Below are 24,713 nucleotides of genomic sequence, written 5' to 3'. Positions count from 1 at the left end.
TTCGCGCGTCCATACATATTCCCTCCCATCCCACTCCTGCCCAAGGTCCTTCGGAAGATCGCGGCGGAAGGCGTCTCGGTGATTCTGGTCGCTCCGGACTGGCCCCGCCGGTCTTGGTATGCCGACCTCATGCTGCTCCTGGCAGACGCGCCCTGGCCGCTGCCCGCCAGGGAAGATCTTCTCTCTCAGGGACCGATCTTCCACCCGCGTTTAAGGTCCCTACGTTTGACGGCGTGGTTGTTGAGACCACCGTCCTGACACGTAGGGGTTTTTCTGCGGACGTCGTCCGCACCATGATCCGCGCCCGTAAGCCGTCCTCTTCTAGGATCTATTATAGGACCTGGAGGACCTATTTGGGGTTCTGTGCCGATCTAGGGATTCCTCCGCTCCGTTTTTCTCTCCCCACCGTTTTGTCCTTCCTGCAGAGCGGACTTGCCCAAGGTCTGGGTCTTAGTTCTTTGAAGGGTCAGGTGTCTGCGCTGTCCATTTTGTTTCAGCGCCCACTGGCCCCCCTTGGTCCTGTCAAGACCTTCCTTCAGGGCGTGGCTCACGCGGTTCCCCCGTACCGGCCTCCGGTACCGCCCTGGGACCTGAACCTGGTTCTCTCAGCGCTCCAGGCTTCTCCTTTCGAGCCTCTGCGGACGGTTTCCTTGCGACTTCTGTCCTGCAAGGTTATTTTCCTTGTAGCCGTCACCTCTCTTCGGAGGGTGTCCGAATTGGCTGCACTCTCCTGTCTGGAACCTTTCCTAGTGTTCCACCAGGACAAGGTAGTTCTTCGTCCGGTCCCTTCCTTCCTTCCTAAGGTGGTCTCCGCCTTTCATCTGAACGAGGACATCGTTCTCCCCTCTTTGTGTCCTTCCCCTTCCCACCCTAGGGAGAGGGAACTTCATCGCCTGGACGTTGTCAGGGCGCTCAAGGCTTACCTGGAGGTAACCAGCTCTTTCAGGCGTACTGACTCGCTCTTTGTGGTTCCGGAGGGGTCGCGCAGAGGGTTGGCGGCATCCAAAGTTGCTATCGCCCGTTTTGTCAAGATGGCTGTTGCTGAGGCTTATCTCGCCAAGGGCAAGGTTCCGCCCCTCGGTGTTACCGCTCATTCCACTAGAGCGGTCGGGGCTTCCTGGGCTCAGAGAAATCGGGCTTCTACGGAGCAGATTTGCAAGGCGGCCACTTGGTCCTCCTTGCACACCTTCACCAAGTTCTACAGGGTGCATACTCATGCGTCGGCTGACGCTGCTTTAGGCCGTCTGGTGTTGCAGGCGGCAGTTGATTGATGCCTCCGGTGTTGGTCTAGTTTGTTCTGGTCCCTCCCTTCTGGGACTGCTCTGGAACGTCCCATGGTTTCCTGTGTCCCCCAAGGAATATGGGCGAGAAAAGGAGACTTTTGTATTACTTACCAGTAAAGTCTCTTTCTCGCTCTTCCTTGGGGGACACAGCACCCGCCCTTCATTTGGGTTTACAGTTGTGGTTCCGGCTTGGTTGCCCCCGTTGGGGCTTGACGGTTCTTTTTCCGGTTGGTGGTTATCTTTCACTACTTGGACACGCAACTGGCAGTCTCTTCTCCAGGCTGAAGGGTATAGCTGATGGAGGAGGGGCTTACAGCTTTCACTTAGTGTCACGCCTCCTAGGGAGCAGAGCTATACCCATGGTTTCCTGTGTCCCCCAAGGAAGAGCGAGAAAGAGACTTTACTGGTAAGTAATACAAAAGTCTCCTTTTTCCACTTTAATTTTGAGTGTGACTCCAAATCCAGACCTCCATGGGTTGAAAAATTTGATTTCCATTTTTAATTTTTGTGTGATTTTGTTGTCAGCACATTCAACTATGTAAAGAACAAAGTATTTCAGAAGAATATTTAATTAATTCAGATCTAGGATGTGTTATTTTTGTGTTCCCTTTATTTTTTTGAGCAGTGTATTTGAAGGGGTATCACGTTATAACACAGGATAGGGATAACTATCAGATCAGTTGGGGTCCTACTCCCGGTACCCCCACCGATCACAAGAACAGGGGACCACAGTGTGGAGTACTGTACTTGGCTATCTCTGAAATGAATGGAGCCGCTCTATCCATTTCAGGGGGCTCCACAGGGTACCTTACTCCCGTTCTTGTTATCAGTGAGGGTCCCAGCGGTAGAACACCCACCAATCTGATAGTTATACCCTATCCACAGTAACCTAAAGGGATTTTGAGCATTTAATGCTGCTTTGTTTATGTTTTTACACTGCTAGCCGGAGGCTTCCGCCCAGCAGTGTTCCCGGTGATGTCACCAACACCTATGGTTGGGCTTTAGCGCTGCCCTAGCCGTTTTACAAGCTAGGGCAGCACAAAAGCCTGCCCATTAGTGCTGGTGACATCACCGGGCTCACTGCTGGGCAGAAGCCTCCTGCTAGAAGTCCCTATGGAAAGCCCAGTACGTCACCGGATCTCCAAAAAATGTCTTTGCCCTGCCCTATTCAGCGGAGGTCAAAGGAAATGCTCTGATGCTCATATCAGGGGGCCGGAGAGGTGGAGAGACAGGTTTCTCAGGATAGACATTGGGGACTTACTGCTTGAAGAAGAAATATGATCAAGTTGTGTGTGAAATCAAGTAGTAGATTTGCAAAAATTCAAGTAAACTAAGTAAAATCTTTGTCCTCATTAACTGAAAAAATAAGAATAAAACTTATTAATGTGTTTTCTCTCTACAACAGACAAGATTTGAAAGAGACGTTTATTGATAGCGGCGTCATGTCTGCCATAAAAGAATGGCTTTCTCCCCTTCCTGACCGCAGCTTGCCTGCGCTAAAAATCAGAGAGGAACTTCTTAAGATACTTCAAGAGGTAAGAATGCTTGAGCACACTGAAACCTTCTTGCCTGTATATTTCACCTGCATTATATTAAGTATATCCCCATCAATTTCACTTTTTTTTTCCCCCCCCAGCTGCCTAGTGTGAGTCAGGAGACGCTAAAACACAGTGGCATTGGCAGAGCTGTCATGTACCTATACAAACATCCTAAAGAGTCCAGGCCGAATAAGGATATTGCTGGCAAGCTGATAAGTATGTGTATTACATTCTCTCTTCTAATTTGTCGGGGATATAAAGCAAATGCTTTATATATTTAAAAAAAAAACAACTAATGGATCAAAATAATTATTCTAAGGATATTGATCGGCGAGCTGGACATATAAACACCTCAAGAGTTCGATCGAGAACCCAATTATTTTGTGCAATCAGTAAGAACAGGGTACAAGCGTCTATGCAAAAAATATTAATTATTTATTATACAATCAAAAATTAATCAATGTAAATTTCAATGATATGCAGTACCCAACAGAACACAAATGTATCAGGGCTCTATTCTATTTAACCAGCACAAAAATTTTATGCAATACTGCTTTAAATTATGACAGATATATCAAGCAATTGATTATGCACAGAAATTCAATCAAGAAAATGACAGATACGAGCCCTTGCTCTGCTAACTATGACCAATCTCAGATTGTATTAGTAGTATTGCAATAAAGCTTATAAATTTATTGGCTTGATATCAAACTAGGCAATATAAAGATTCCCAACAGGGCAGTTTTCTCAGAATTCAATATTAGATCCTCTATTCCGATATATGCATCGTAACTGAAAGGCGCCAATATTGATGTAGCACCTTAACACTATATCCACACAAAATGGGGATTTTGGCTAGATATCAAGCGAATTAATTTATCAATACTACACACGCATAAAAATCATACATTACCCGTGAATGTAGGTGATAGGCAGTCTTTTTTTTTTTTTTTTCTCTTTGTTATGTGGTTTCTTAACCAAAAACTTATTAGCTGAACACACCTTCCTAGTTTGGAACTTTCCAATCATTGTTGGATAGGCGTGTACATTGATAAGGAATGTGAAGTCCTAACACTACCCAGAATGCACTTTTTCTACTGGTGTAGTGTTACCTACTCAGGTGGCAGTGTTGTATAAGCATCAAACCATTAAGGGTTAACTCATACATGCCTGACATCTTCAACATTTACACATACCTGACATCTGGAAACCTTATCTCAGAGCTGAGGGACAAACTTTGATACATGAACCAAGTATAATATAGACTCGGGGGAACATCTTGACACTTCTCACACTGTGAAATTTATGTTCAGATAAGAAATACAATGAAGCCTCTACTTACAAAGGTGGCGTGTATCTTCTAACTGTTACAAAAACACAACTTGCTCTGAACAAAGTCTCATTCCCAGAAGTCCATATAAAAATAGTGATTATAAACCAACATTGCTCTTAAAGGCAATGAATATCCATCATAGCTAGACTAAGTAGATATAACTGTTTATACTTCTGAAAAGGCACAACAAATTGTATGTAATGTCATGCATGTGATGTGTATGAAAGAAAAACAAAGGATTTATAGAAATGATTTTCTGGTCTAATTCTTTTTTCTCTTTTGACATATTAGAACATAGGTTTTACTGGATACCATGGCATAACATAGATGTAATGTGCACCATCCTTTGTAATGGAGGACAGGAGATGCAAGTTTTGGTGCTCTTAGTCTTGGAGCTTAAACTGTTTGCTTAGTATTATTATTTAGCTTTAATCATATCTGCTTATTTAAGACAAGTTTAATGTCTAATTTCCATACTACAATTAAAAGATTTTTCCAGGATTTTGATTGCCTATCCCCAGAATAGGTCATGAATATTAGATTGGCGGGTGCCCAAGTCTGGCACCACAGTACATCAGTAGCCATGTGAATGATGAATGTGACCTCACTGGCCTAGGAAGAGACCACATTCCTCGGTAGAGTACCGTTGCCTCTTCAAACAGCTGATCGGCGGGGAACACAGGAGTCATACCCCCACCAATCAGATGTTGATCACCTATCCTGAGGATATGCCATCAATATTAAAATCCAGGATGGCTCCACTAAAACAAAGTTAGGCCTCATGCACACGACCTTATGTATTTTGAGGTCCGCAAACCACAGACCCGCAAATAAAGATACCAGCCATGTGCATCCTGCAAATTTCCTCAGATCCAATTGTCAAAATGCCTATTCGTGTCCGCGAAATGGACAAAAATAGGACATGTTCTATTTCTTTATGGGGCTGACATACGGCTGCAGACAGCGTATATGGCTATAGATTTCAGACCATGCCTGCCATTCATTTGAACGACCAGACTGTAATACTATAGTGGAAATATATGGCCAGCTGGGGGTTACCCGGAGGCTTTTAAAGCCAGACCAGCACCAACCTCTGATATCTGGATATCTGTTTATAAAGGCTGTATTAGACAGGCAGATTCTGCAGGCAATTGTCAGGAGGGAAGCGTTCCTTCCTGGCAATTGCCTTCTTGTCAGCAGTGGAGACACTGCTATTACATGCAGTGATCTCCTCCACGTTATGGGGAGGAGCAATCGCTAATGCCATCAATTGCCCCCATACTGAATAATTGTTTAACGGCACCAGATTGGGATCAGACACCATGATCTGCCCCTGGCAGACTATAATTTTTACACTTGTTGAAAGATTGAAATTGCCCAGTAAATCAGGTAATTGGCTGCAGTATTAGGCTACGTCTACACAACAACATTTGTCGCGCAACATTTTGTTGCACCAATGTCATGCGACAATTTTTATAATGGCAGTCTATGGTGTCGCACTGCAACATACTGCGACGCAACAGTCGCAGAAAATCCCCCCTGCCACCAGTCCCCCCCCCAGTGCCATCAGTCCCCCCTCCAATGCCACCAGCCCTTCCACTCCTCCTAGCCATCAGTGCTCAGCCGCAGCCCCAGTGAACTAAAATACTGACCTTTCCTGAAAGGGGCGCTGCCGACACTCCAGAGATCTTCCATCCAGTTCTTCACGCGCTGCACTGGGACCTGACGTCACACAGCATCAGGTCATAGTGCGTGCTTATGTGCACAGTGTCCTGACTATGTGTGTACATCAGGATCCAGTGCAGCGCTGTGCAGGCAGGCGGGTGACCACTGAGTGTGAGTAATAGCAAGCTCTTCACTCACACTCCATGGTCACATGGCACAAACGAATCATTGATGCAGAAAATTTGCATCGAAGATTTTTTTTTTTGTCACGTTGATCAATTCGAGTAATTGTTTTAGCCCTACAAACACTCGTTAGCTGCCTGTCTAATAAAGCCTTAAGTAGCCTAAAAAGGAATTTGATCTGTCTTATTTCACCTTAATCTTTAGAGCATTTATAGAAGAGAAACTTTGAAGTAGGTTTTTTAAATTAAATTACAGCTTCATTGATTCTATTGCTCCATTATGATTCTAACACCTATAGATGAATGGTCACGACCTATTTTTGGGTTGACCTCCAACTACAAGGGGATGACAAGAGAAGAGAGAGAACAAAGAGATCTGGAACAGATGCCACAGCGGAGAAGGTTGAGCAGGTATGTTCTATACAAAGACATGTGGACTGCGGGTGTACAGGGCTTTAAAACAGGAATGGGAATTCACATGTTGTTTTATACTGAAAGATTGAGATGTAGTTCTCCCACACATTCCTGCACATTTAAATATCATGTAAACTATTTAAAAAAAAAAAAGGTAGTACTGTCTTTAACCCATTCAGATCTGGGCCATTTTCCCTTTTTTTTTTTTTTTTTACTTCCAGCCTTCCCAGAGCTATAATTTTTTTTATTTATCAATTCACCTAGCGATAAGTTTTACTTGCTAATGGCGCCGTTTGTTCTTGCAAAAAAAAAAAAATTTAATTTGTGGTGGAATTATAAACAAAAAAACACAATTCCACCACAGTTTTATGGGCTTTGTTTTTACAGCGCTTCCTATGTGGTAAAACTGACCTGTTACCTTCATTCTCTGGGTCAGTATGATTACGACGATACCATATTTAACCCCTTAGTGACCAAGCCTTTTTGGGCCTTAATGATTTTGGAAATCTGACATGTCATTTTTCAGTTTGTCACATCAAAGTAATTCTGACATTGTTTTCTCGTCACATATTGTACTTTACTTAGGTGGTAAAATTCTACCGATAAAATATGCGTATCTTTATAAAAAAAAGTGGAATTGGCACATTTTCCTATTTTCAACTGCAATATTTCACATACATAAATACTATTCAATATTTTTATCAGAAATATAAATATATTTCCACATCTTTACATTATTTTGGCTGCACTTACAAAAAAATTTAACTTTTTTTAAAATATGTTTTATTTAGATGTGGGGGGCAATAACTTTATTTAACACATCTGGGGGCCATATTGCCCCGATTGGGGTGCTGGGGGACCCGATCGGGGCATAATTTGAACTTCTCTCTCCTCTCCTGAGGAGAGAGACCTTAATGTGAGCGGCGGCGGCCGGCTTTCAGTCTGCGCATGCGCCGGGCCGCTGCCGCCATCTTTCTTGGGGGAAAGGGGGGCTGAGGATCAGGACCCAGCTTAGGGCCAGAAGCGCTGGGGGACCCGATCGCTGCACCGGAGACTCTCCCTCCTCTCTTACATGAGAGGAGGGAGAAAGTTTAGTGCGGGCAGCTCTGCTGCCGGCATTTTCTGTGATCGCCGTGATAAAGTGTATCACGGCGATCACGTGATCAGAGACCGCTTGTCACGGTCTCTGATCACTGCCCCGAGCCCTCAGCTACCTCCAGTAGCGGTGGGCACGGAGCTACAGCGCTTGATTTATTTATTTTTTTAAATATAATTTTTATTAAGTTTCCAAATTATTTTCAGCAAGACAATTGTACAATACAAATACAACTCTTTCGTCTCAACAAAAGTGTCAATCAAAGTGTATGCAAGATATTCATCAACAGTACAATACAATTCAATTCCTCTACCCTCCCCCCTCCCTTCCTCCCAAACTGGGAAAACATTTTACCCCCTCCCCCCTCCCTCTCTCTCTACTTCTCTAATGCACTAACATTGCTTTCAATCAACCTGAAGTCTCCCCAAGGTTTGGCTTAATTTTTTCTTCAGGTACCATTCTGACAGAATGAATGGGGTCATTAAAGTGCGCATGTCCCTGTCTGAATATACCACTCCTATAAAAGACTCCCATCTCTTGAAAAAAGAGTTTATAAATCGCTCCCCCATTTGTTACGCTTCCATTTTTTCCATATCCAGGCAAAGCTTAGCATGGTTAAGAACCTCCGTCATTGATGGCAGTTGAGGTTTGAGCCAATGCTTGAAAATACAGCGTTTGGCTGCCAGTAGTAAGATGTGAATAACTGGTTGCACATTGGTCCCATTCGCCTGGGCATGGAAAAGCATCAAATCAGGAGACAAAGGAATTGAGATTTTCAGATACACTTTAATCTGAGATCTAACTAGCCTCCAAAATTTCTGAGAGGCTGGACAGGACCATACTCCATGACTCAGATCAGATTTGTCTAAATGACATACAGCGCTTGATTTTATCGCTAACTTGGGCTGAAGTGCCTCCGTAAAAAGGCAGCGACTCAGCCCAAGGCCCCTTAGTGACTGCCGTAAAAACATGTACATGTATTTTGAGGGCCTTTTTCTTTTTCTTTTTTTTTTTTTTCCAGCATGTGTATGATCACTTTTTAACCACCTCAGCCCCCCTAGCTTAAACACCCTTAATGACCAGACCACTTGTTAGAATTCTGCACTACACTACTTTCACGGTTTATTGCTCGGTCATACAACTTACCACCCAAATGAATTTTACCTCCTTTTCTTCTCACTAATAGAGCTTTCATTTGGTATTTCATTGCTGCTGACATTTTTACTTTTTTTGTTATTAATCTAAATTTACCGATATTTTTTCAAAAAAATGACATTTTTCACTTTCAGTTGTAATTTTTTTTTTTTTTAAAAACTACATTTCTATATAAATTTTTCTCTAAATGTATTGTTCTACATGTCTTTGATAAAAAAAAATGCAATAAGTGTATATTTATTGGTTTGGGTAAAAGTTATAGCGTTTACAAACTATGGTACAAAAATGTGAATTTCTGCATTTTGAAGCAGCTCTGACTTTCTGAGCACCTGTCATGTTTCCTGAGGTGCTAGAATGCCCAGACAGTACAAACACCCCACAAATGACCCCATTTCAGAAAGTAGACACCCTAAGGTATTCGCTGATGGGCATAGTGAGTTCATAGAACTTTTTATTTTTTGTCACAAGTTAGCGGAAAATGATGATTTATTATAATTTTTTCTTACAAAGTCTCATATTCCACTAACTTGTGACAAAAAAAAAAATAAAAAAAAAATGAACTCACTATGCCGATCACGAAATACCCTGGGGTGTCTTCTTTCCAAAATGGAGTCACTTGTGTGGGTAGTTATACTGTCCTGGCATTTTAGGGGCCCTAATGCGTGAGAAGAAGTCTGGAATATAAATGTCTAAAAATTTTTACGCATTTGGATTCCGTGAGGGGTATGGTGAGTTCAAATGTGTAAAAAATGTCCTGTGAAATCCTAAAGGTGCTCTTTAGAATTTGGGCCTCTTTGCCCACCTAGGCTGCAAAAAAGCGTCACACATGTGGTATCGTCGTACTCAGAAGTAGTGCAATGTGTTTTGGGGTGTATTTTTACATATACCCATGCTGGGTGAGAGAAATATCTCTCTAAAAGACAACTTTTCCCATTTTTTTTATACAAAGTTGTCATTTGACAGAGATATTTATCTCACCCAGCATGGGTATATGCAAAAAGACACCCCAAAACACATTGCCCAACTTCTCCTGAGTACAGCGATACCACATGTGTGACACTTTTGTGCAGCCTAGGTGCGCAAAGGGGCCCAAATTCCTTTTTAGGAGGGCATTTTTAGACATTTGGATTCCAGACTTCTTCTCACGCTTTAGGGCCCCTAAAATGCCAGGGCAGTATAAATACTCCACATGTGACCCCATTTTGGAAAGAAGACACCCCAAGGTATTCCGTGAGGGGCATGGCGAGTTCATAGAAGTTTGTTTTTTTTGCCACAAGTTAGCGGAATTTTATTTTTTTTCTCACAAAGTCTCCCTTTCCGCTAACTTGTGACAAAAAATAAAATCTCCCACGGACTCAATATGCCCCTCAGCGAATACCTTGGGGTGTCTACTTTCCAAAATGGGGTCACATGTGGGGTATTTATACTGCCCTGGCATTTTAGGGGCCCTAAAACGTGAGAAAAAGTCTGGAATATAAATGTCTAAAAAATTTTACGCATTTGGATTCCGTGAGGGGTATGGTGAGTTCATGTGAGATTTTATTTTTGTCACAAGTTAGTGGAATATGAGACTTTGTAAGAAAGAAAAAAAAATAACAAAACAATTTCCGCTAACTTGTGCCAAAAAAAATAATCTTTTATGGACTCGCCATGCCCCTCCAAAAGTGATCTTTTTATAGCGCCGCAGTGATCAAAAAAAAAAAAATTCTGTCACTGCGGTGGGGCGGACTGAACGCAAGTGTGCGCACAAGATCAGGCCTGATCGGGCGAACACTGCGTTTTTTTGTAGAGCCTATAGAACATGTCCTTTTCTTGTCCGCAATTGCGGGCAAGAAAAGACATTTTCTATATAGTTCTGGCAATGTGCGGATCCGCAAAATGTGAAAAGTACATTGCCGGTGTCCGCGTTTTGCGGATCCGTGGTGTCCGTGTTTAGCGGATCCGCAAAACGCATACGGACGTCTGAATGGAGCCTTACAGGGGGGTGATCAGGGAGTCTATATGGGGTGATCAGGGGTTAATAAGGGGTTAATAAGTGACGGGGGGGGGGGGGGGGGAGTGTAGTGTAGTGGTGTTTGGTGCTACTTTACAGAGCTGCCTGTGTCCTCTGGTGGTCGATCCAAGCAAAAGGGACCACCAGAGGACCAGGTAGCAGGTATATTAGACGCTGTTATCAAAACAGCGTCTAATATACCTTTTTAAGGGGTTAAAAAAATCGGATCTACAGCCTGCCAGCGAATGATTGCCGCAGGCAGGCTGCAGATCCACTCGATTACCTGCAGTTCCTGTGTGCGCGCGTTCACAGGAAATCTCGCCTCTCGCCGGCACGTCCAGGAGGAATGAATTGACCGGCTCCGGAACGCAATCCTGCGTTAGGCGGTCCGGAGGCGGTTAATCAATGATTTTATTTTTTTTAATTTTTTTTAAGGAGGTGAGGTGACAAAATGGCGAATCGTTGATTTTAGATTTTAGATTTTTTTCATTACGCCTTTTGCCGTATCGCTGAATTTTTATATTTTAATAGCATAGGCGTTTCTGAATGCAGCAATGCCTATGATGTTTATTTTTTTATTTTATTTATTTTTTTGTTTCGTTTTATTTTGGGGTAAGGGGAGTGATTTGAATTATTTTTATTCATATATGTTTTTTTTTTTTTTACCATTTTAAATATTTTTTAATAAAAAAATGGGGGGGAAATTCTTTGTGGGGTGAACTTGGTAAAAATAAAATGCAATTGCACCATTTTTTGGGGGGGTTTTATTTTTATGGCCTTCACTGTTTTAAATATATCATCTTATTTTATGGGTCAGTACGATTACAATGATGCTAACGTTATGTAGTTTCATTGTTTTACTGCTTAAAAAAAATATATAAACCTTTGAAAAACATTTTTCTTTTGGATTGCCATATTCTGACATCCTAACTTAATAAATAAAATAAGAGGGAGTTTTTGTTCTAAGGGCTCTTTCACACTTGCGTTGTTCTGTTCCGGCATAGAGTTCCGTCGTCGGGGCTCTATGCCGGAAGAATCCTGATCAGGATTATCCCCATGCATTCTGAATGGAGAGAAATCCGTTCAGGATGCGTCAGGATGTCTTCAGTTCTGGACCGGAATGTTTTTTGGCCGGAGAAAATACCGCAGCATGCTGCGCTTTTTGCTCCGGTCAAAAATCCTGAACACTTGCCGCAAGGCCGGATCCGGAATTAATGCCCATTGAAAGGCATTAATCCGGATCTGGCCTTAAGCTAAACGTCGTTTCGCGCATTACCAAATCCAACGTTTAGCTTTTTCTGAATGGTTACCATGGCTGCCGGGACGCTAAAGTCCTGTTTGCCATGGTAAAGTGTAGTGGGGAGCAGTATACTTACCGTCCAGAGTGACGTCAGGGCGCCCCACGCGCATGGATGACGTGATCGCATGGATCACGTCATCCATGCGCATGGGGCGCCCCGGGAGCCGCACGGACGGTAAGTATACTGCTCCCCACTACTACTACGGCAGCCAGGACTTTAATAGCGTCCTGGCTGCCATAGTAACACTGAACGCATTTTGAAGACGGATCAGTCTTCAAATGCTTTCAGTTCACTTGCGGTGTTACGGATCCGGCGGGCACTTCCGGCAAATGGAGTACACGACTGATCCGGACAACGCAAGTGTGAAAGAGGCCTTAGTTCTTCTATTGTATTTATATTGTCTTTTTTAAAGGGGCTAGGTGACTAGAAAGTGGGTCTGCCATTTTTATTTTGTTTTTTCCAATACAATGATAAATAATTTAATATTTTATTAGTTCGGACACTTTCAGATCCAATTATGTTTATTTTTATATGTAAATTTGAATGTGTTTTATTTTTTTATATTTGTGAAAGTTTAAAACATTATTATTATTTTTTTTTTTACTTTGTTTCTAGTCCCCTTAAGATCCATTGATCATGTAAACCATAATACCTCAGCTCCTGAGCCCACTCTATACACTCCTTAGTGACCAATGACATACATGTTTTTCATTCTTGTTTATCCTTACTTTTAGCTCGGGGGGGCAGACACCACGCAGGGACCTGGATAAAGTGTTGACTGGAGAAGAGAAGTAAGTGGTGTTTGAAATTAATGTGCCTCATTTGAACCATATATGTTTTAAAGAGGTTGTCCAGAAATGTACTACTGATGGTCTAGCCTCAGGATAAACCCTCAATATCTGATCGGCAGGGGACTGACTTGCTGCACCCCACTGTCAGCTGTTCTGCAGTAGTACTGGTGCTGTAACTATACAACTTTTTACTGTGTAATGAACAGTGCTGAGTACTGCAGTGCAGCTCCTATTGCAGTGAATAGGATCAGCGCAGCAGTAACCAGTTCCATCAGAGTTGTGTAGCTTTGGCACTGGAGCTACCTCAGAACAGCTTAATGGGATTGTCTGCTTTTTACTATTGACCTCTCCTTAGGATAGCTAATCAGTATCAGAAAGGCGGGAGGCCAACACCCCGGTCGATCAGTTATTTGAACAGAAGGCAGCAACTGCCGTGTCGAGCATAGTAGTTACAAGTATGGCGTCCCCGTTCAATAGGATGGATCGATCCTATACACTTGAACAGACTAATCTGTCCCATTGAAGTGAATGGGGACGCTATATTTGTAATCTTTAATAAATTTTTATTGAAGTATACGTTTTCAAACTGAGCAGTTTACATTAGTTTACTTTTTACAACAACAGAAAACAAGGGAGGAGGTGTCCAATAATACATCCAATACAATTAATGTTAGTCGAGGCATAAGCCCACTCGGGGCCAGAAGAGTGACACATCAAATATGTGAGCACATTGATTATAAGAAGACTTGCAGATACAATGAAGTAACTTGGGGGAGGGGTGGCGGCTACCACATACATGCAGGTAAGGGAGATGCAAATTTGCTGGAAAGCCATATGACCCACTGGTTATGGGCACGTATTCGGGCGTTAGTTTTCGCTCCCACCGCTAACTCGCAGTGCATATGTTGGTTAACTGATTGAATCACCCCAGCTAGAGGTGGCGTGTGAGGCAATTTCCATTGTCAAGCGATAATGTTGCATATCTTGAGTGCAGCTCGCGCCACTACCCACCTCACTCTGGGTGCTACCTTTACCAGATCCATCCCTAATATGGAGAGGGCAGGTGTAAGGGTAAGATTTACCTGGGAGACTTCTTTGATTATAGCAGGGGACGCTATACTTGTAATTACACTGCTCACCATTGCAATTGCTGTGGCGAGCAGGTAAACAGAGGAGAGAAGGCAGCGCTCGTATGGATGCTGCCTTCTCTTCCAACAGCTGATCAGTGGGTGTGCCCGCCGATCTGATATTGATATCCTATCTTAAAGCGGACAACCACTTTAAGAGAGATTATTAATACAATTCTGGCATACCCCTTTAATGTGGAATTCTCACACTATCAGACCAAGCTTGTACATTGTTGTTGCCTCCCTGTTTACTGCACACGTGCAGAGTCTCTTGCTATTTTTATGTGGCACACACAAAATGCATGTTATATGCTGGAGCATTGGATGTTGTACATATTTACAATCATCATCTTTTCCTTTAGGGCATTACGTCCAGGTGACCCTGGTTTTTGTGCACGAGCGAGAGTTCCTCTGCCCTCTAACAAGGATTATGTTGTCCGTCCAAAATGGAATGTGGAGATGGAATCTTCCCGGGTACGTTGTAGGCAGCATTTGATCATCTCTGCACTGACAATTTTGCGTTGAAATTCGTGGACAGAAATTCTCTTTAGGGCAATGTGTTTTCATTTTTCCTTTCTTCGCTACCATTCTTTTACATTTTTTTCCTGTTTTCTCCTTACTTTAGTTTTTCTTTTTCTCCATTCTGTCACTTCATACTTTTATTCAGTTTGCTCTTCGTAAAGGCTTAACTCGTTTGGAAAAGCACAAAAGACGATTTGCTGAACAGAGAAGGCTCACTAAAAGCAGTCATGCCATCAAATTCAGCATTGAGGGCAACAGAATGCCCTTGTGATATTGGTCTATTTTTTCTGAGGTATACTCCATTATGCTTTGCCCCAGTGTGAAGACAACAGGTGCTCTGCATGAACGATTTGCTTCTCTGCATCTCTAACATTTGCCCTAAGACAAGGCATGTTTTTAGGAATCCAAAACAGATTACCCTTTTAAGAGTTAACGATTATTGTTTCTTTTGTTGAAAAGCAAAAATACATGGAATAGACAAAATACCTTTTTCATTGTTTTGAAAGGGTAATCATGTATTCAGGGGGGTGGAAATTAAAATGTGATCTTATGGGATATTTGGATTCATGTCTATAGGGCACTCTTGATTGGAAAGATTTTTGTGTGTGTGTGTATATGTAATGCGTGTGTAATAATATATATATTTTTTAAATACCGGTATTATTTTGTTCTAATCATTTGTTTCTTAACACCACTAGTAACTCCAATTATGTGTGCATAATCATTGAATGGCCTTTCTCTTTCCAGGGAAGTGCAAAGAAAGGAGTGAGTCGATTGGACAAACAAATGAGGAAATTCACAGACATCCGTAAGAAGAGTCGCTTTGGACACGCTGTTAAAATCAGTATAGAAGGGAATAAGATGCCTTTGTGACACATGCTGCCCTTTTCTCCATGCCAATATTGGGACTTTGCTTTTAATGAACTTGTTCTGTTGCATTCAATGAATTGGACTCTTAAAGAGCCTTTTGCAATAGTTTTAATGTGTTACCCCTTGGCCCTGTAAATGTGTTCTGTGCAGAAGACCAGGTTTCTTCAGCTTCCTCATGTTCACACCTCCTCTGAAGACCTACTCTGGTCCTTATTTTTGGATTGTATTTAATGCTCTTTGTACAGATTAATTTCTCTTCGTACCTCAGTATCTGGATTTCGGACAATAAATTCTATCTTGGTTTTTCTAATGCGGTTGTTAAGCTACTCGTGTTCTGGTGAATGGAAATTTGAAAATCTAGTGATTTATAAGAAAATATAGGGGGAGATTTATCAAACTGGTATAAAGTAGAACTGGCTTAGTTGCCCATAGCAACCAATCAGATTCCACCTTCCATTTTTCACAGCTCCTTTGAAAATGAAAGGTGGAATCTAATTTGTGCCAAGGGCAACAAAGCCAGTTCTACGTTACACCAGTTTGATAAATCTCCCCCACAGACTGCTAAAATGCTATGCATTTTGACACATTCTTACATCTCCATTAAATAGCCTGATTTAAAGAGGACCTTTCATGTATATTTGTGCCCTCCTGCAGTTTTCCCGCTCAGTATGTTAATACTGAGCATTGGTACAGGGAGGAGGAGACGCCAGGGTTTCTTAATGGGCGTCTCCTTCTCTCTGGCTGTGCCGCGATCCAATCACAGCCAGGGAAATTTTTTTCTCCCTGGCTGTGAAGCTCTCTGCTGTGATTGGATCGAGGTACAGCCAGGGAGAAGGAGACGCCCATTGAGAAACCCTGGAGTCTCCTCCTCCCTGTACCGATGCTCAGTATTAAAGGGTTTCTACCACCACATTTTCACCTATTTAGCTGTCAGACACTAGCGATCTGCTAGTGTCTGCTCTACCTAACCATGCTATTGTAATCCCTTTCTGTGCAATGGTTACCCTAAAAAACGTAGTTTTATTGGTATGCAAATGAGCCTCTAGGTGCTATGGGGGCGTCTTTTCAGCGCCTAGAGGCTCCGTCCACTCACTATATCCGCCGCCCAGCGCGCTCCAGCCTGCCCCTCTCCTCTAGATTGACAGCCCACTCGCGCCTGCGCCGTGTGCTTCTGTATTCGGCGCGGGCGAAGTGACTGTTGGACTGCTCCCTACGCCGTAATCGGCGCAGTGAAGATGCTGGTTCAGGGAGACAGTCACTGCGCCTGCGCCGAATACAGAAGCACACGGCGCAGGCGCGAGAATTCGGCCGAGATGCAGAAAAGTAGTCTTGTCACTCTAGAGGAGAGGGGCAGGCTGGAGCGCGCTGGGCGGCAGAAATGGTGAGTGGACGGAGCCTCTAGATGCTGAAAAGACGCCCCCATAGCACCTAGAGGCTCATTAGCATACCAATAAAACTACGTTTTTTAGGGTAACCGCTGCACAGAAAGGGATTACAATAGCATGGTTAGGTAGAGCAGACACTAGCAGATCGCTAGTGTCTGACAGCTAAATAGGTGAAAATGTGGTGGTAGAAACCCTTTAACATACTGAGCTTGAAAACTAAAATAAAAAACATGAAAGGTCCTCTTTAAGGTTGCCATCTTGTCATAAACAGGAATTATTCCTTTAAAAGAAAGAATGTTGAAACATTTCCTAAAGGAAGATGTATTCTAAAGCCTCCAAATGTATTTCTCGTCTGCGGACACTGACCTAATCCGTTTTAGCTTATTGTCCATAGGAGGCATACAACCTCTAGTTGGGACCGTCTAACCCAGGGCCCCTTCAGGTATTTGTGTGTGGGGGGGGGGTTGTTCTAAGGTCCTTCAAGGACGTTTGCTTCGCAGACGTTTCCAACTCCTGGGTCTGCAAAGTAATCGAATCTGGTTACAAGATAGAGTTCAGGTCGGTTTCCCCAAACAATCCATCTCGTGCTTCCAAACCATTGTCTGCAATCTGGGACCTCCTGGGTCAGGGAGTAAACATCCCAGTTCCACCAGAGGAACGTAATCGGGGTTTTTTTTTTTTTTTTGGTCAAATCTTTTAATTGTTCCGCAAGGCTGGTACTATATCTCAAGAGCCTCAACCGGTTTGTCAAAGCTCGCTGCTTCAGGATGGAATCCTTGAAATCAGTAATGGCCTCCATGGAAAAAGGGGAATTTCTGTCCTCAGAAGACATATAAGATGATTATCTCTACGTGCCCATCGGGGTCAATCACCATTGATTTCTGCGCTTTGCTATAATGAAAGATCACTACCAGTTTGTGTCCCTGCCCTTCGGCCTGGCGACTGCTCCCAGGGTCTTCACAAAGATTTTGGCACATGTCATAGACATTCTCCATGTCAGGGCAATAGAAATTATGCCTTACCTGGATGACATCTTAATCAAGGCGCCCATCCTTAAGACCAACTCGGAAAGCACCCACATTGTGGTGGACACCCTGGCTTTCTTTGATTGGATTGTCAACCAGAAGAAATCATCTCTCCATCCATCCATCCACCTCCATCACTTTCCTGGGGATGACTTTGGACACACAGACAGCAAAGATTCTTCTTCCCCCTGGAGAAACCGGTATTTCTCAGGAAAGAGGTCGAGGCACTTCTGCCACCTCACCCAATCCCAATTTGCAAGTGTACGCGAACTCTAGGTCTCATGATGGCTGTGTGTTTTGCACAGTTCCACACTTGTCCTCTACAGAAGGCGAACCTCTGTTCTTCGCACAAAACTGTGACTTCCCTGCACTGTCCCATGCTTCTCTCAGCGGTGCCTTGCCATTCACTTTACTGGTGGCTCCAACCTATCCAAGGGCAGGTCCTTCCTCTCAAATGGTCAGTCTTACAGACATAAGTCTAAGCAGCAGACTTGTTAGCTCTCAGACATTGAGCTTGGCTGTTGATAGGCCTCCCAGTCAGGTTTCAATCCGACAATGCAACAGTGGCCTACCTAAATCACCAAGTAGGAACTCGCAGCCAGGCTTAGGTGATCTTCAATGATTTTCAAGTGGGCGGAGAAGACAGTTCCAGCTCTTTCAGCAGTCCACATTTCAGGAGTGGGCAACTGGATAGCAGACTTCCTGAGCAGGGAATGCATGGTCCCTCCATCCAGATGTCTTTGACACACTCTGCACCAGATGGGGGAGACCGGACATCGACCTGATGGCCTCCAGGCTGAACAACAAGTTGCCACGCTTCGTGGCCCAATCCCTTGACCCCGTCAGATCTCCATACAGCATTTATCCGAAGTTTTGAATGAATCGACTTCGGATCTATGATTCGAAGCTCACTTCGCTCATCACTAATCTACAACAGAAGCACAACTTTCCATTATAGCCCCCGACATCTGATGTACAGGCAGGCTGAACTGTCCTCTTCATTATAAAGCCTCTTGCACATGTCAGTGAATTATGGACAGCACACGTATATGTGTGGACAAAATTATTGGTACCATTCTCTAAAAAAAACAATAGTTACTGAAATAACTCGAAACTAACAAAATAATAAAAATTTACTGAAAATCAACTAATGAAAATCAAACATTGCTTTTGAATTGTGGTTCAACAGAATAATTTATAAAACAAACTAATGAAATCTGCCTGGACAAAAATGATGGTACCCTTGGGCTAAATGCACACGATCAGGATTGTGTGCGGATTTTCCGCGCGGAAAATCCGCACTGTAGGTCATGTACATTTTATTCTATGAGAATTTGAAATTCTCAGTGCACACGATGCAGATTTTTTCCGTGCGGATTTTAAAATCTGCAGCATGTCAATTTATTTAATTTTTCCTGACCGGATTTTCTTCATTCACTTAGTAAAATCCGCACCGAAACCGCTGCAAATCTGCACCAATTGATGCGGATTGACCGCACAGATTTGCCTGCGAACACCTGCGGATTTCAGTGCGGATGCTCCGCACATGAATCCTAAACGTGTGCATGTAGCCTTGACTTGGGGCTCTTTCACACTTGCGTTGTTTTGTTCCGGCATAGAGTTCCGTCGTCGGGGCTCTATGCCGGAAGAATCCTGATCAGGATTATCCCCATGCATTCTGAATGCAGAGAAATCCGTTCAGGATGCATCAGGATGTCTTCAGTTCCGGACCGGAACGTTTTTTGGCCGGAGAAAATACCGCAGCATGCTGCGCTTTTTGCTCCGGCCAACAATCCTGAACACTTGCCGCAAGGCCGGATCCGGAATTAATGCCCATTGAAAGGCATTAATCCGGATCCGGCCTTAAGCTAAACGTCGTTTCGGCGCATTACCGGATCCGACGTTTAGCTTTTTCTGAATGGTTACCATGGCTGCAAGGATGCTAAAGTCCTGTTTGCCATAGTAAAGTGTAGTGGGGAGCGGGGGAGCAGTATACTTACCGTCCGTGCGGCTCCCAGGGCGCTTCAGAGTGACGTCAGGGCGCCCCACGCGCATGGATGACGTGATCGCATGGATCACGTCATCCATGCGCATGGGGCGCTCTGACGTCATTCTGGAGCGCCCCGAGAGCCGCACGGACTGTAAGTATATTGCTCCCCACTACTACTATGGCAACCAGGACTTTAATAGCGTCCTGGGTGCCATAGTAACACTGAACGCATTTTGAAGACGGATCCGTCTTCAAATGCTTTCAGTTCACTTGCTTGTTACGGATCCGGCGGGCACCTCCGGCAAATGGAGTGCACGACTGATCCGGACAATGCAAGTGTGAAAGAGGCCTTAATATTTAGTTATGCACATTTGGCATCCATTTAACCATTTTTGTCAGAGATCAGTTTTTTTAGATGGAAAAAAAGTTAGGCATGCAGTACTTTTTTCTGTCAAAAAAAAAAAAAAGCCTAATGTGTATAACTGATAGGATCAGTTTTTTTTTTCCTTTTTTCTGATGGACGGAAGAACGGAAAAATAACGGTCATGTGAACTCTCCCTAAGGCCTTTTTCAGTATTTTGCGGTCCGCAAAAAACGGATCTGCAAAAAATACAGATGACGTTTGTGTGCATTCCGTTTTTTGCGGAACCGAACAGCTGGCCCCTGATAGAACAGTACTATCCTTGTCCGTTATGCGGACAATAATAAGACATGTCCTATCTTGAAACTGAAGGCATACGGAGTACCTTCTGTTTTTTTGCAGATCCATTGAAATGAATGGTTCCGTAAATGGAACGCAAAACACGGAACGTTAACGAAAAAAATTAACGTTTGTGTGCAAGAGGCCTAACTCTCAATAAAACTTCTGCACCAGCCAACAGGTACACTGCTCAAAAAAATAAAGGGAACCCTTAAACAACACAATGTAACTCCAAGTCAATCACACTTATGTGAAATCAAACTGTCCACTTAGGAAGCAACACTAAGTGACAATCAATTTCACATGCTGTTGTGCAAATGGGATAGACAGCAGGTGGAAATTATAGGCAATTAGCAAGACACCCCCAATAAAGGAGTGGTTCTGCAGGTGGTAACCACAGACCACTTCTCAGTTCCTATGCTTCCTGGCTGATGTTTTGGTCACTTTTGAATGCTGGTGGTGCTTTCACTCTAGTGATAGCATGAGACGGAGTCTATAACCCACACAAGTGGCTCAGGTAGTGCAGCTTATCCAGGATGGCACATCAATGCGAGCTGTGGCAAGAAGGTTTGCTGTGTCTTGTCAGCGTAGTGTCCAGAGCTTGGAGGCGCTACCAGGAGACAGGCCAGTACATCAGGAGACGTGGAGGAGGCCGTAGGAGGGCAACAACCCAGCAGCAGGACCGCTACCTCCGCCTTTGTGCAAGGAGGAACAGGAGGAGCACTGCCAGAGCCCTGCAAAATGACCTCCAGCAGGCCAAAAATGTGCATGTGTCTGCTCAAACGGTCAGAAACAGACTCCATGAGGGTGATATGAGGGCCCGACGTCCACAGGTGGGGGTTGTGCTTACAGCCCAACACCGTGCAGGACGTTTGGCATTTGCCAGAGAACACCAAGATTGGCAAATTCGCCACTAGCGCCCTGTGCTCTTCACAGATGAAAGCAGGTTCACACTGAGCACATGTGGAGAACATTCTGCTGCCTGCAACATCCTCCCGCATGACCGGTTTGGCATTGGGTCAGTAATGGTGTGGGGTGGCATTTCTTTGGAGGGCCGCACAGCCCTCCATGTGCTCGCCAGAGGTAGCCTGACTGCCATTAGGTACCGAGATGAGATCCTCAGACCCCTTGTGAGACCATATGCTGTTGCGGTTGGCCCTGGGTTCCTCCTAATGCAAGACAATGCTAGACCTCATGTGGCTGGAGTGTGTCAGCAGTTCCTGCAAGACGAAGGCATTGATGCTATGGACTGGCCCGCCCGTTCCCCAGACCTGAATCCAATTGAGCACATCTGGGACATCATGTCTCGCTCTATCCACCAACGTCACGTTGCACCACAGACTGTCCAGGAGTTGGCAGATGCTTTAGTCCAGGTCTGGGAGGAGATCCCTCAGGAGACCGTCCGCCACCTCATCAGGAGCATGCACAGGCGTTGTAGGGAGGTCATACAGGCACGTGGAGGCCACACACACTACTGAGCCTCATTTTGACTTGTTTTAAGGACATTACATCAAAGTTGGATCAGCCTGTAGTGTGTTTTTCCACTTTAATTTTGAGTGTGACTCCAAATCCAGACCTCCATGGGTTGAAAAATTTGATTTATTTTTGTGTGATTTTATTGTCAGCACATTCAACTATGTAAAGAACAAAGTATTTCAGAAGAATATTTAATTAATTCAGATCTAGGATGTGTTATTTTTGTGTTCCCTTTATTTTTTTGAGCAGTGTATTTTGGCCCACTCATGAGAACACCGCTGCAGCTGTCTCAGGATTGAAGGGTGCCTTCTCTAGCCTGCATGTTTCAGTTCCTTCCACAGATGTTTAATAGGATTTAGATCAGGGCTCATAGAAGGCCACTTCACAATAGTCCAATGCTTTGTTCTTAGCCATTCTTGGATGTTTTTAGCTGTGTGTTTTGGGTTGTTATCCTGTTGGAGGACCTGTGACTGAGGCCAAGCTTTCTGACAGGGGGCAGCACGTTTCTCTCCAGAATGCTTCATAGTCTTCAGAATTCATTGTACCCTGCACAGATTCAAGACACCCTGTGTCAGAAGCAGGGAAACGGCTTCAAAACATAACCGAGCCTCCTGCATGTTTGGGCTCATTCACACGACTGGTTTGGTTTTGCATCCGAGCCGCAGTTTTTGCGGCTTGGGTGCGGACCCATCCACTTCAATGGGGCCGCAAAAGATGCGGACAGCACTCCATGTGCTGTCCGCATCCGTTGCCTATGTTCCGTGGCCCCGCAAAAATTATAAGTTTGGTCCTATTCTTGTCCGTTTTGCGGACAAGAATAGGCATTTCTATAAAGGGCCGTCCGTTCTGTTCCGCAAATTGCAGAAGGAACACGGGCGGCATTCGTGTTTTGCGGACCGCAAAATATGGCACGTTCGTGTGAACAAGCCCTTTCCCAATAGGTACAATGTTCTTTTCTTTGTATGCTTCATTTTTGCATCTGTGAACATAAAGCTGATGTGACTTGTCAAAAAGCTCCTGTTTTGTCTCATCTGTACAAAAGATATTCTCCCAGAAACTTTGTGGCTTGTCAATAGACATTTTGGTAAATTCCAGTCTCACTTTTTTATGATTTGCATTCAACAGTGGTTTCCTCCTTGGTCGTCTTCCATTAAGTCGATTTTGGCTAAGACAGCAACAGATGGTGCGATCTGACACTGATGTACCGTGATTTCTGAGTTCACCTCTAATCTCTTTCGAAGTTGTTCTTGGCTCTTTGGTTACCATTAATATTCTCCTTCTCTTCAGTTTGTCAACTATTTTCCTCTCGCGGCCAGGTCTAGGGTGGTTAGCTACAGTCCCTCTTAGTACTATGTGCAACTGTAGTAACAGGAACGGGGCACCGGCACCGTAATGGCACCGGACGGGGTTACAAGCAAAGTGTACTTGGCTTGCATGCTGACCTGCATTCCCTGGATTTTATGTGGCTGTCATGGCCCATGAACAGGTAGGAACAAGAGTTAGGGACCACTCATGAGACAACCTTGACGCGGTGAGTGGCTTACTATGCTTTGGCCAAAATATAAACCAATGTCTCGTCCAGCATGGAGGGCAGAGTGCTGGATGTAGTGTGCGATCACATTTGCATTTTCCGGAACATCAAGCTGTTTGAAGATGTTCTTATAGCCTTTACCATTAACATGTGTGTGTATAATTTTCTTTCTAATCTCCTGAGACAACTCTCTCATTAACTTTCATTGGTCCATGTTCAGTGTAGTACACACAATTATACCAAACAGCACGATGACTACTTTTCAATTTTGAAATGGGTAGACTGACTGACAGTGGCGTACCTACCATATAGGCAGACCACGCAGCTGCTATGGGGCCCGTGAGAAAGAGGGGCCCGAAGTGGAGGAGAGGCCCCGCCCCCTATATTGCTCCTGTTTATCTTTCTAAAGCTAAAGGACCTTTGATGATGTCATCAGAGGTCCTGTAAGGGAACTGCACAGTGTAAAGTGTAGTTCCCAGGTTAGAACAGTGCATCTGCCAGGACCTGTGATGACATCATCTTCAACATCACAGGTCCTGCAGAATCTAGCAAAGGAACTGCACCAAAAATGGTGTAGTTCCTAGGTTTCAAAGGTATATCTGCCAGGACCTGTGATGACATCATCACAGGTCCTTCAACCCCTAACAGCAAGTATTAGAAGTTCACAAGCAGCTCTGCATTGATCCATACAGACTGGAATGGAGTGGTAAGAGGAGGTCCTCCACTTTTCATCATTTACCCCCCCCTCCATGCCCTGTTTTTACTCATTGCTCACTCATGTATAATACTTCAGACAGTTACAGTGACCACTACCTCATGTACCTCACACACACAGTGACCATAATGTATAATTGACCACATGTTTCTGTAAACACTGCATCTGCAGTATTATACCTTCTATGTCTCACATCAATACACTGCTCTGTGTGTGTGTGTGTGTATATATATATATATATATATATATATACACACATACACACACACACTGCATATATTACACAGTATTATACATGCAATATGTACAGATATATAGTATATACCGCAGTGCACTGATATGTGAGGTACAAGGTATAATAGATGCAGTGTGTACAGATATATAGTATATACAGTAGTGTAATATGTGAGGTACGAGGTATAATAGATGCAGTGTGTACAGATATATACAGTATATACAGCGGTGTACTGATATGTGAGGTACGAGGTGTCAATACACTGCGTTATTTACTATATACCTGTACACACTGTATCAATTATACCTCGTACCTCACATATTACACTACTGTATATACTGTATACCTGTATACACTGCATATATTATACCCCGTACCTCACATAT

General features: G+C 43.8%; 1 protein-coding gene across 9 annotated transcripts in view; it reads left to right on the top strand.

Annotated features, from left to right (window-relative positions):
- Positions 1 to 15,580, top strand: part of IWS1 (interacts with SUPT6H, CTD assembly factor 1) — a 35,625-nt gene extending 20,045 nt beyond the window's left edge. For 8 of the 9 annotated variants that reach the window (XM_040427958.1, XM_040427960.1, XM_040427959.1 and 5 more), the window contains 6 exons: positions 2,689 to 2,818; positions 2,920 to 3,037; positions 6,301 to 6,412; positions 12,695 to 12,751; positions 14,241 to 14,352; positions 15,148 to 15,580. In XM_040427958.1, coding sequence (XP_040283892.1) covers positions 2,689 to 2,818; positions 2,920 to 3,037; positions 6,301 to 6,412; positions 12,695 to 12,751; positions 14,241 to 14,352; positions 15,148 to 15,273 — 655 coding nt within the window. In that variant the 3' untranslated portion in view covers positions 15,274 to 15,580. Of the gene's footprint in view, positions 1 to 2,688; positions 2,819 to 2,919; positions 3,038 to 6,300; positions 6,413 to 12,694; positions 12,752 to 14,240; positions 14,353 to 14,545; positions 14,693 to 15,147 lie in introns of all 9 variants that reach the window. The other variant, XM_040427955.1, reaches the window with a different exon arrangement.
- Positions 15,581 to 24,713: the final 9,133 nt, after the last annotated feature.

Source organism: Bufo bufo, chromosome 4 (assembly GCF_905171765.1).
Source record: "Bufo bufo chromosome 4, aBufBuf1.1, whole genome shotgun sequence".
NCBI lineage: Eukaryota > Metazoa > Chordata > Amphibia > Anura > Bufonidae > Bufo > Bufo bufo.
Note: the sequence above shows the minus strand (reverse complement) of the source record. Positions and strands in the feature narration are given on the sequence as shown.